Here is a 12,180-nt window from a genome sequence, read left to right as displayed (position 1 = left end):
AAAAATAGTTAATCTAGTAAAAGCCAAGGGTGAGTATTTTCTTTTTAGTAAACAAAAACCAACTTAAGTTATAAGAATTTGTTGGTTCTATTATGAATTAATTACACTTAAAATGACAGGGCTGGTTTTAAAGGCTTGGGAACAAAGTAGTGAACTGTATGGTCAGAGGCAAACAGTTAATTATTTCACAAATTAAAATCTTTATCTGATAATTCTCAGTGTAGTACCTATTTCAGTGCATTGATGTGCATTCTGGCAGGAATGTTCTGATTCTTTGCATTTAGTGAACATTATTGTTCACTGAACACATCCATTTGCATTTATGTAATTGCTTAGTGTATAATGACTTCAAATGCAGTGATTGCCTGCAAAACTTGTGATTAGATATGTAGTATTTTCAATGCATATGTATATTTTTGCTTGTTACTTGTTAACAATACTCACATATTCTATGTTTATTATCTGATGTGACTTCATATACAGACTCTGTCGCAAGCCATAGTCAAAGTGGTTATCCCAACAGAAAGGTACATGTTTTTCTTTATTATTACTGATCTAAATATAGACAATATCCCCTTCTGAATTTAAAAAGAAATGGTGTTGAGGAAAAGGTAGTATCTTGACTGAGCAATGGTTCCTTCCCAGTACTTTTTGGGGGGATGTGTGAAATTTAACTAACTTTTGTATACTGTGCAATTTTATGTCAATATCTTTTTTGTTTTTATTGTTATCACTGTAGGGAATGTTTATACTTTGGCTAGTTAGAATGTATTTATTAGCTCTGATTTGGAGTCAGACAATAGACTATTGTCATGGGAAAATAGATGTTTTAAATGTGTCTTAAATTTCAGATGACATTACAGTTTGACTCAATCTGTTGTTATTTTTTTCTTGTTTTCTGAATTATCTGCATTTAATATATAACGTTGGTTTGAGTTCTCCTTACTGATGGCATAGCTTTGTTTTGTTTTGGTTTTTTTTTTTCAATTGATTTTAAGAAGAAATTCCTATTATTGTCATGAACACTGGACATACTCGAAACTTTCTTTTCATGATAACAAAGGTATTTGGAATTCTTTTATTTTCCTTTCTTCCTTTTTTTTCTCTTTCAACACACTGTTAAAGCAGAAGAATTCATGCTGTAGGTACGCTCTTGCTCAGTCAAGCTAAGCCTTTTCCCAAACACAGGAACACAACACTGGTTGAATAATAAATGAACACAAAAGAATACCAAATTCTCTTTGACATTGGCCTTGGTGAGCAACACCAGCTGAACTGTCTGCGGCAGCGGGGGACCAGGAAAACATCATGGGATGGATTGGGAAAGTATACAGTTTTTGACCAGACATTGGTACGATCGACTCCAATAAATGTGGTTTTATTATAACTGAGAGACAATTTTTTGTTTTTTTTTTTTTTTTGTTTTTTTTTTTGGTGGTTGTTGCCCAGAATAAGATAATTACCATTTTAAAATTAAATAATGCACTTTAAATATATCATCTTTTTGTACTACACTGTTTAATAGAAAAGTCACCATTTTTAAAATAAACACAATCCTTAAGGAAGAAGAATGTGATTACAGTTCTTTAGTAATCTTGAAATCAAGTTAATAATTAATTGTCAGATTTTGATTTTAAATAATCATGAAACATTCTAAAAAATACTTATAAACTTTTAATTTTATCAGTTACAAGCCTGTTTAAAACTAAGTGGGTTTTTCCCCACTGATAAAAGCATTCACAGGATAGTATTTTTGTAGCATTCAAAAAAAGCACATATCTAGTGGTAGCTTTACATGTATGTGGCTCACCGTATTTCTAAACAATTTTGAGTGTGCGTTTTGCCGGAAGTCTTCACTCACCATTCAGATGAATCCTTTGTTTTTAAACTTGCTAAACAATTTTCCTCTATCTTAAATGCTAAAGTCAAGTTGCTTTTGACTTAATTCACACAAGTTTCTGGGTGTATAACATTTGTCCACCTAGTAATTAGTCTTATACATAAAATTTCCCTTAGCTTTAATTTGGCTCATATCAGTGGGGAGTTTTGGAATTGAATCATAACTTGACATTATCTCCCTTCCTTCAAAATAATGTCATTAACCATATGAATGTTGAGGAACTGCGTATTTGCAGAGCAATTACTTCTGTGAAAGAAAAATAATTTTTAAATTTAAAATTAAGCAATGTTTTTAGTTTTTTGTTTTAACAATTTAGGGTTGAATTAGTAGTTTTAAATGCATAATTTCCCCTTTGTAAAGATTTAAACTGTGATACATTTTTTTTTACTTCCTTTAGGGTTAAATTTTTTTCACTGTGTAGAGATTTCATTTTAAGTAGGTTTGTTTGAAAGCTATGAGAAAACAGTTATAGCCACCATGAGATAGATTATTTTATTGTTTATGTACTCTGAAATAGGGCATTATGGAGCAAAAAAAGTCTGTCTTATTCTATAACTATATATTTATTTACATTCTAGCAGTTATATGAATGTAATTTGAGCTGGGAATGCTAAAGGTGTAATTTAGTGTGTGCCATGTACCAAGAGCCAATATCCTTTTGCTTTTCCCGATTGTTATTTGCCAACTGTGTATGCTGGGGGACTGGTGAAATGAGAAATCAAAAGCAGCTTATAAATAAGCTGAGTCATTTTGAGCCCGACGCCATAATCAATGTCCAAAATTGTGTTTGGAGTCTAATAAAATATCACATGATTTTAGGACCTAGCTTCAGATAAAGACTTCCTATGAGTTCAGTCAATAAAACGACTGTACTAAAAAATTACTCACATATGTTTATTTTGGTATTTGGAAAATAATTGTTACAGAAAATGGGAAGGGCATCTCACCATGTGCCCCATTTTGCAATATTTTGGAAAGAGTAGTATAAGGCTTTGGCAACATAATTTCTTCATTGATTTATAGTGTATAGGCATATCAATCTCTCTTGTTTTGGAGGGAAAAAAGATAATATACAGGCAGAATTATCCATTTCATGAATCGTGAACTAGTTTGAAGTGTCGTCCAAAGGGATGTTGCCTCATTAAAGGTCAGATTTAATAAAAACTCCATCTGGTATGTGTACCAGAAAAACACAAGAGTTGGATGGATTTTTTATTAAATCAGGCCTTAAACTTGTTAGGTAGTTTTGCATTTTTATAAATTATAGTCATGGTTATAACATTTCAGTAGCACCACAAAAGTGCTTGGTTTAGGAATTTTTTTTTTTTTTTTTTACTGAGATAGTGTGTGAATTTCTAGATGGCTGTAATAACATGCAGGCTCAAACTTACTGATTTTATATATCAACATTTGCAACTTTCCAATTAGTTGTGATTTATAATTTAATGTTTTACTTTTGGAAAATAAAATTAAGTGACATTTAGAAAAGTAAATATTACTATGAGGTTATATTGTGGTTTCCTACCCTCCCTCACCTTTCCATCCCCTCCCACTTCCCTACTCCCACTGCCCCACACCCTCTTAATGCACAAGGCATTAACATATGCTCCAGGTTACTGTTTTGGTATTAAATTTGGTGTTAGTCAGCAGAATAATCATTTTCTGCACAATTATAGTAACTTAGGTCAAATGTAGTTTTATATAGTGGTAGGTCTGAATCCATTTTCTTTAACTGTGTTGTTGTTGTAGGAATTTGCTCGCCCTGATACATCGAATGATAGAGTTTGTTGTACGTGAAGGGCCAATGTTTGAAGCTATGATTATGAACAGAGAAATCAACAATCCTATGTTCAGGTGTGCATTTTTTAAAAATTGTGTTGAAATATATGTAACATAAAATTTCCCATTTTAGCCATTTTCAAGTATACAGTTCATTGTCATTAAGTACATTCACATTGTTGTGCAACCATCACCACCATCCATCTCCAGAACTTTTTTCATCTTCCAAAATGAAACTCTTTACCTGTGAAACAGTAACTCCTCAGTCTTCTGGCCCCTTAGCCCTGGCAACTGCCATTCTATTTTCTGTCTCTTAGTAATTTGATTACTCTAGGTAAACTCATATGAGTATAATCATGTAATATTTACCCTTTTGTGACTGGCTTATTTCATTTAACATAATGTCCTCAGGATTCATCCGTATTATAGCATGTATCGGGATTTCTTTTTTTAAGGGCAAATAATATTCCATTGTTTGTATTTGCCGTATTTTATCTTCAGGCATGCAGCTTAAAACTACTTTTAATTTATTAGAATTAAAAATATTTCCAAGAATAAAGTTCTAAAAGTATGGGATTAGTTCTGCAATGGGATAGGAAGGCAGTTTTAGTAATCAGAGTAGAATGTATTGAGGCCAATTTTCCATTAGATTTTGATTTGGTCAATTAAATAGTATTGTTTTTAGCATTCTCTAGGAGGAAAATACATTTCATTATACTTTTCAGTGAAGGAATCATAAGTGAGATACAGTTGAACAAATGAGTTTTAAAATAAATTGCTTATCCTCTGAATTGTTACAGAATTCTAAAACACTAGTTTAACACTTAAATAGTATAAAATCACTGCTTTTGTAATTATATGTTGGGAAAATCTCTCCATTGCCAGACACAGTATCTGCCATGTAAGTGTTCAATAAAAACGATCATAAGACTCAGCATGATGCGTACCTTCTGATTATTAATGTCAGTCACTAAGGCAGTTTAGGACTGGAGTAAGGGAATGGGGATAGGTAGTAGATGGCAGTGGATGAGGTTCTCTTGAGGGATCTTTATTTTTGTTTTATTTTGAACTAAATAGGCAAATAATACTTCTCATTTATTTATATTTAATTGAAGATAGCTCTGTTGAAGAATATGATGTTTAATGTTTGTTTGTTTTGTTTAGGTTCTTATTTGAAAACCAGACACCAGCCCATGTTTACTATAGGTGGAAGCTTTATTCTATTCTGCAGGCAAGTAGAATCAATTACTTTGTTAATTTTGACTCTGAGTAATTAGACCTTTATAATAACTCTCTAAATGTTTGTTAGGGAGATTCTCCAACTAAATGGCGGACGGAAGATTTTCGTATGTTCAAAAATGGATCTTTTTGGAGGCCACCACCGTTAAATCCATACTTGCATGGAATGTCAGAAGAGCAAGAAACAGAAGCTTTTGTAGAGGAACCTAGTAAAAAGGGAGCACTTAAGGAAGAGTAAGATATTTTTCCTTTCTATTATATATTCAGAAAAGTCACTGTAATGGTTGCTTTAATTAATGGTCTTATTAAGATGTTAACCCTAAAATAAATTTTTTTCACTTGTGAATGTTTAAAATAGTAACATCTTTCATCATGTGCTTTATAATTTTAAACATCTTAACAAGTATAGGTATGTATTCTATTGTCCTTGACTTTTCTCCTAGTAAAATTAGTGATGATCTTTTAAACATAGTTGACTTCTTTCTTTAGCATTGGAGTACTTCAGATTCTTACAGAAATTATTGGGGGATTCCTAGAATTCTTGATTCTCTGAATGCAGCATAAAGAGGAAAAACTATTATGTGGCTAGTGGGATCATATCGTGGCTATGCAAAGCCCCTTCATGGTAACTTGCACACTTCATTTGCATTATGTGGTGAGCTGTGAGATGGCCACCATGGAAGTATGTGTTGTTATTAGTCTCACTTAGCAATTGTACAGTGCAACTAGCTGGTTGAAGAAGCAGAAACATATTAAATGTTCAGAGGACATCCTGTATACCTCATGGGAAAAAAATTGGCTAAAAGCAGAATATATAATTAAATACGGACATATGTAGTTTTATCGTGCTTTGACTTACTGTGCTCTGCAGATACAGTGTTTTTTATAAATTGAAAGTTTGTGGCAACTCTACGTCAAACCAGTCTGTTGTCATTTCTCAAACAGCATGTGCTTGCTTCGTGTCTCTGTCACATTTTCATAATTCTCACAATAGCTCAAACTTCTTCATTGTTACATCTGTTGTGGTGATCAGTGATCTTTGATTGTTTTGGGGCACTACAAACTGTGGTCTTATAAGAAGATGAACTTAATCAAAAAATGTGTGTTCTGACTGCTCCAGTGACTAGCTGTTTTCCCATCTTTCCCTCCCTTTAGGCTTCCCTATTTCTTGAGACATAACACTATTGAAATTAGGCCAGTTAATAATCCCACAATGGCCTCTTGAGTATTCAAGTGAAAGGAAGAGTCTTACTTCTCTCACATTGAATCAAAAGCTAGAATGATTAAGCTTAGTTAGGAAGGCATGTCAAAAGATGAGGTAGGCTGAAAGCCAGGCCTCTTGCACCAAACAGCCAAGTTATGAATGCAAAGGAAGAGTTTTTAAAGGAAATTAAAAGTGCTACTCCAATGAACACATGAATGATAAGGAAGCAAAACAGCCTTATTACTGATAGAAAGTTTTGGTGGTCTGGATAGAAGATCACACCAGCCATAGCATTCCCTTATGCCAAAGCCTAATCCTGAGCAAGGCCCACTCTCTGCAATTCTGTGGAAACAGAGGTGAGGAAGCTCCAGAAGATAAATTTTGAAACTAGCAGTGATTGGTTCATGAGGTTTAAGGAAAGAATCCATCTTCATACTATAAAAGTTCAAGGTGAAGCAGCAAGTGCTGATGTAGATGCTGTAGCAAATTATCCAGAAGATCTAAGGTCATTGATGAAGGTGGCTACACTAAATCACATTTTCAGTGTAGACAAAACAGCCTTTTATTGTAAGAAAATGTAATTTAGCACTTTTATAGCTAGAGAGGGGAAGTCACTGCCTGGGTTAAAACCTTCAGAGGACAGGCTGACTCTCTTACTAGGGGCTAATGCAGCTGGTGACTTTAAGTTGAAGCCAGTGCTCATTTACCATTCTAAAAATCCTAGGACCATTAAGAATTATGCTAAATCAGCTCTGCCTGTGCTCTATAAATGGAACAACAAAGCCTGGATGACAGCATATCTGTTTACAGCATGGTTTACTGAATATTTTAAGCCCACTATTGAGACCTGCTCAATAAAATGATTTTTTTCAAAATATTACTGCCCATTGACAATGTACCTGATCACTGAAGATCTCTGATGGAGATGTACGAAAGAGATTAAGTTGTTTTCATGCCTGTTAACACATTATCCATTCTGTATCCCCTTGTTCAAGGAGTAATTTTGACCTTTTAGTCTTATTATTTAAGAAATGTATTTCATAAGACTGTGGCTGCCATAAATAGTGATTCCTCCAATGGGTCTGGGAAAAAGTCAGTTAGAAAGCTTGCGGAAAGCATTTACCATTCCAAGTGCCATTGAGAACATTTGTGGGCCAGGTGTGGTGGCTCACATCTGTAATCCCAACACTATGGAAGGCCGAGGCAAGAGGATAGCTTGAGGCCAGGAGTTCAAGACCAGTCTGAGCAATATATTGAGACCCCCATCTCTATTAAAAAGAAATGAAAAAAAATCAGTTTCAGTTTTTTTGTGTATAAAATAAAATCAACATCAACAGGAGCTTGGAAGAAGTTAGTCCCTCATGGATGACTTTGAGGGATTTAAGACTTTAATAGAGGAAGTAACTCCAGATATGGTAGAAATAGCGAGGGAACTAGAATTAGAAGTAGAGCTCAAAGATGGGACTCAATTGCTGTGGTCTCATGATAAAACTTTAATAAATGAGGAGTTGCTTCTTAGGGATGAGCAAATTAAGTAGTTTCTTGAGATGGAATCTACTTCTGATGAAGAAGCTGTAAACATTGTTGAAATGAAAGGATTTAGAATATGCATACGCTTAGTTGATAAAGCAGTGCAGGGTTTGAGAGGATTGACTACAGTTTGGAAAGACATTCTCCTCTGGCTAAAATGTTAACAAACATCATCTTGTGATGCAGAGAAATCCCCTGTGATGAGTCAGTTGATGCGGCAAACTTCATTGTTGTTTAAGAAATTGCTGCATCCACCCCAACCTTCAGCTACCACCACCCTGATCAGTTAGCAGCCATCAGCATTGAGGCAAAACCCTTCCACCAGCAAAAATACTATGACTCATTGAGAATTCAGATGATTGTTAGCATTTTTAACAAGAAAGTATTTTTAAAGTAATGTATACATTGTTTTTTTAGACATACTGCTATTGAATACTTAATAGACCACAGTATGGTATAAACATAACTTTTACATGCTCTTGGAAACCAAAAAACTTGTATGATTTGCTGTATTGCGATATTTGCTTTATTGCAATGGTCTGTGACTGAATCCATATGCCGTTATGTACTTCACTGCAGTCTATAAATCTTAATACTTGCTGCATTGGTTCATTGTCTATGAGAGCATTTGCCAATGGAGTGCGATACTATTTGAGTGTATTTACTTCTGAAGATGTATGTTCATAATCACTGTAATCCTAGGATCTGCAAACTTAGCTCATAGGCTAAATATGGCTGCCTCCTGTTTTGGAAAATAAAGTTTTATTGGAATGCAGTCAGTCCCCTTCCGTACATGTTGTCTGGCTGCTTTGGTGCTATACCAGCAGGAGGATAGAGATCATATGGCTTTCAAAGCCTAAAATATTTATAATCTTTTTTTTTTTTTTTTTTTAATCGAGACAGAGTCTTGCTTTGTCACCCAGGCTGGAGTGCAGTGGCGCGATCTTGGCTCACTGCAACCTCCGCCTCCCAGTTTCGATCTATTTTCCTGCCTCAGCCTCCCGAGTAGCTGGGATTACAGACGCCCACCACTGTGCTTGGCTAATTTTTATATTTTTAGTAGGGATGGGTTTTCACCATGTTGGCCAGGATGGTCTCGATCTCTTGACCTCATGATCCACCCAACTCGACCTCCCAGAGTGCTGGGTACAGGCATGAGCCACTGCACCCAGCCAGTCTTTTCCTTTACAGAAAAATTAGCTTGTCCTAATCCTAGGCAGAAATGCTAAAGTAATAGACTTCCTTCAAAGAAGGGGAGTAAAGAACATGAAAATTCTTTAGTATCATGGGATAGTAAGACTGGGGTGCTCTTTAAAGACTCTTGAAGAAATGCCCATGATTTTAAATTTACTTAATTTGTAAGCTGAAAACATCATTAGTATCTTTTATTAGTTCTACGGAGTATTCTTTCTTATATAAGTTCTTCAAAAAATTATAACAGTTTTGGGGGACACAACACAAATCAGACTTAACATATTACAGTCTTCAGAATTATTTTATGTGAGTAGGTTTTAAAGAAATTAGTTTGTGAGCAAAAACTACAATGGCATTTGAAATTGTATCTAAATATTTATAAGTTAAAACAATTTATGTTCAGACAGAGGGATAAATTGGAAGAAATCTTGCGGGGATTAACTCCAAGGAAAAATGATATTGGAGATGCAATGGTTTTCTGTCTTAATAATGCTGAAGCTGCTGAAGAAATAGTGGATTGCATTACTGAGTCATTGTCCATCTTAAAGACACCCCTTCCTAAAAAGGTATGGGAATGAATTTTAAGAAAAGGGGAGATAGTTAATGTCTTTTGGGATTAGAAGTGGTTTCCTTTTTGCACAAAGAACTTGACTGATGAAATTTTTCCCATGCAGTCTTATGTTACTTCTGCTTGGAAATTTAGGTTCATTAACATACAGGTTGCAAACAAATTGAAATGTAAATGAGTTAACAAATTTCATCCCTGCCAAAGTCATGGTTGTGGTGATAGTTTCATTTAACTCTTCTAATTAGTAGCCATTATTAAATTATAGCTAAACATTAGCCTTATATTAACCTATTTTGTGTTATCTTTTGGTATTATAGATTGCCAGATTATATTTGGTTTCTGATGTTTTGTACAACTCTTCAGCCAAAGTTGCTAATGCTTCGTATTATAGAAAATTGTAAGTATAATGATATAACTGATATTCCTGAAATAAAGTGTTTAAGGGTAAGGAGTTCAGAAAAGAGGATTGTTTTGTTAACGTCCTCCAAGAATAAGAAATACAGCCAACCCTCCATGTCTGTGGGTTCCTTATCCGTGAATTCAACCAACCACAAATTGAAAATATTTGAGAAGAAAAATTGTATCTGTACCGAACACGTACAGACGTTTTTCCTTGTCGTTTTCTAAACAATACAGTAATGAAAACTCTGCATAGCGTTTACATTGTATTAGGTATTGTAAGTAACCTAGAGATGATTTAACCCATGGGAAGATGTGGGTAGGTTACAGGTGAATACTATGTCATTTTCAATCAAGAACTTGAGCATCTGTGGATTTTGGTGTCCATGGAAGGTCTTGGAACCAGTCCCCCCATGGATACTGAGGGAAGACTAATTTGAATTTCTTCATGGTTTGTAGAATTTTTTTAAAAAATTGGCTTAAACTTAAGCTAAATTACCAATTTTTTGGAAAGATTTTATATCGTATCACTTTCTTAGTTATTGACAGTAGAACAAATAGGTGTGTGTTAAAGAGAACTTTATTGCGTATCTAGCTATTCATATAATAAATAGAAACAGTGTATATACTGGCAGAGATAAGAAACCAAAGACATACTATTAACTATAGAATCTGCATTCTCTTCTGATCCTCAGCATATTGATTTTAGTTCATTGCTAATGTTTCCTAAGGCAAAAGGAAGTTATGTTGCTGTATTATAATTAATGTGTAACTTAGCCAGGCACAGTGGCTCATGCCTGTAATCTCAGCACTTTGGGAGGCTGAAAAGGGCTGATTACCTAAGGTCAGAAGTTCGAGACCACCCTGACCAATGTGGTGAAACCCCATCTCTAGTAAAAATACAAAGATTAGCCAGGTGTGGTGGTATAGCCCTGTAATCCCAGCTACTCAGGAAGCTGAGGCAGGAGAATTGCTTGAACCCGGGAGGCGGAGGTTGCAGTGAGCTGAGATTGCGCCATTGCACTGTAGCCTGGATGACCAGAGCCAAACTCCGTCTCAAAAAAAAAAAAAAGTGTAACTTTTTCTCAGTTCCCCAGAGCTCTCTTTCTGTGTTTATTTTTTGAATTAGGCAAAGGGAAGCTTTTCCCTAGGAAGTTGCTCTGAAAAGAAATTTAGAGATCTGAGTCCTACTCTTATGTCTGCCATTAGTTTTTTTTGCCTTGGATGAGTCACCCTTTTCTAAGTTTTCTGTTTTATAAAATAAAGAAATTGGTTCAGATGGTTCAACATATCCTAGATGTAGTGTTTCTTGCTTATAAAGGGAGATAGTAGGGACTGTTGGGGAGTTTGTAGGAGAAAAATTCAGAGTAATAAGAGTTAAAGCAATTCAGTTACGGTTTTAGAGTTTAAACACCTAGTTTTTGATTTTTAATAATTTCTTGATTAATTTGTAGGTATTTTAAGTTCAGGAGGGGTTTTCACTGGCTGGCATGCTGAAGGGGAAAGGAATTTTAAATAGATTTTATTTTAAAGAATGTATTATTTGAATTTCAGTTTTGAAACAAAGTTATGTCAGATATTTTCAGACCTCAATGCCACCTATCGTACAATTCAAGGCCATTTACAATCTGAAAACTTTAAGGTACGTTTATTGTTTTACTATTTTTGCCCTAGTGTTTTAAATGGGTGGGGGGAGAGGGCCTCGAAGGGCTAGAAAAGTACGTAAGACAAGTATGACACATGAAATTAAAACTTAGATGTTACAGAAGTTAGTGTTTTAAAATTCTGTCATTTTTTAAATCAAAATCAAAAATTTAAAAGATACTATTTTGACAGGTGTTTAATTTTAGTTTTAAGTATTGTTTAAATATTATAAATGTTAGTCTTTTTTCATGAAACAGCCAGAAGAATCACTTGTTTTGTAATGGTAAATACTATTTGGCTGGATTAAAGACATACATTTTAATCATATTTAGAAAGTCTACTCTGTTACCAATTTTTTTATAACCTCTTAAGCTGTAGGCCAGTGTTAAGAAAAGCCAGGTGGAGTACTTTATTTATAATTGACTAAGTAAATATGCTTTCATGGGAAGATGACTTTTTTACGAAAAATTTTTAGTTTGGGAAGATGCCCAGTGACCCCACCATTTAGGGCATTCAGAGAACTCCCATTTTTAAAGTTTTTGACCTTAAATTTTGACCATAAGTTAGAATTTTAAAAAAAGTTTAGGGAAGATACAGAGTAAAGTGTTAACCAGAATTAGGAAGTACTTTACTGGACCATAAGGGGATTCAGGTCAAAACTTGGCTACTTTGGTTTTAAGTTTTCGTAAGTTTCTATGTAAGTCTTTCCTGAATGTGGCTCAT

The 12,180-nt window shown here is 34.4% G+C and overlaps 1 protein-coding gene across 4 annotated transcripts in view; it reads left to right on the top strand.

The window, feature by feature from the left end:
- U2SURP (U2 snRNP associated SURP domain containing) overlaps window positions 1-12,180 on the top strand; it is a 57,565-nt gene that overhangs the window by 22,984 nt on the left and 22,401 nt on the right. For 2 of the 4 annotated variants that reach the window (XM_025375447.1, XM_025375449.1), the window contains exons 13-19: window positions 484-527; window positions 3,650-3,754; window positions 4,844-4,910; window positions 4,989-5,152; window positions 9,250-9,412; window positions 9,732-9,811; window positions 11,368-11,455. In XM_025375447.1, coding sequence (XP_025231232.1) covers window positions 484-527; window positions 3,650-3,754; window positions 4,844-4,910; window positions 4,989-5,152; window positions 9,250-9,412; window positions 9,732-9,811; window positions 11,368-11,455 — 711 coding nt within the window. Of the gene's footprint in view, window positions 1-483; window positions 528-998; window positions 1,064-3,649; window positions 3,755-4,843; window positions 4,911-4,988; window positions 5,153-9,249; window positions 9,413-9,731; window positions 9,812-11,367; window positions 11,456-12,180 lie in introns of all 4 variants that reach the window. The other 2 variants (XM_025375451.1, XM_025375450.1) reach the window with 2 other exon arrangements.

This window comes from Theropithecus gelada, chromosome 2 (assembly GCF_003255815.1).
Source record: "Theropithecus gelada isolate Dixy chromosome 2, Tgel_1.0, whole genome shotgun sequence".
Classification (NCBI taxonomy): Eukaryota; Metazoa; Chordata; class Mammalia; order Primates; family Cercopithecidae; genus Theropithecus; species Theropithecus gelada.
The sequence above is the reverse complement of the archived record's forward strand: the minus strand, read 5'-3'. Positions and strand labels throughout refer to the sequence as shown.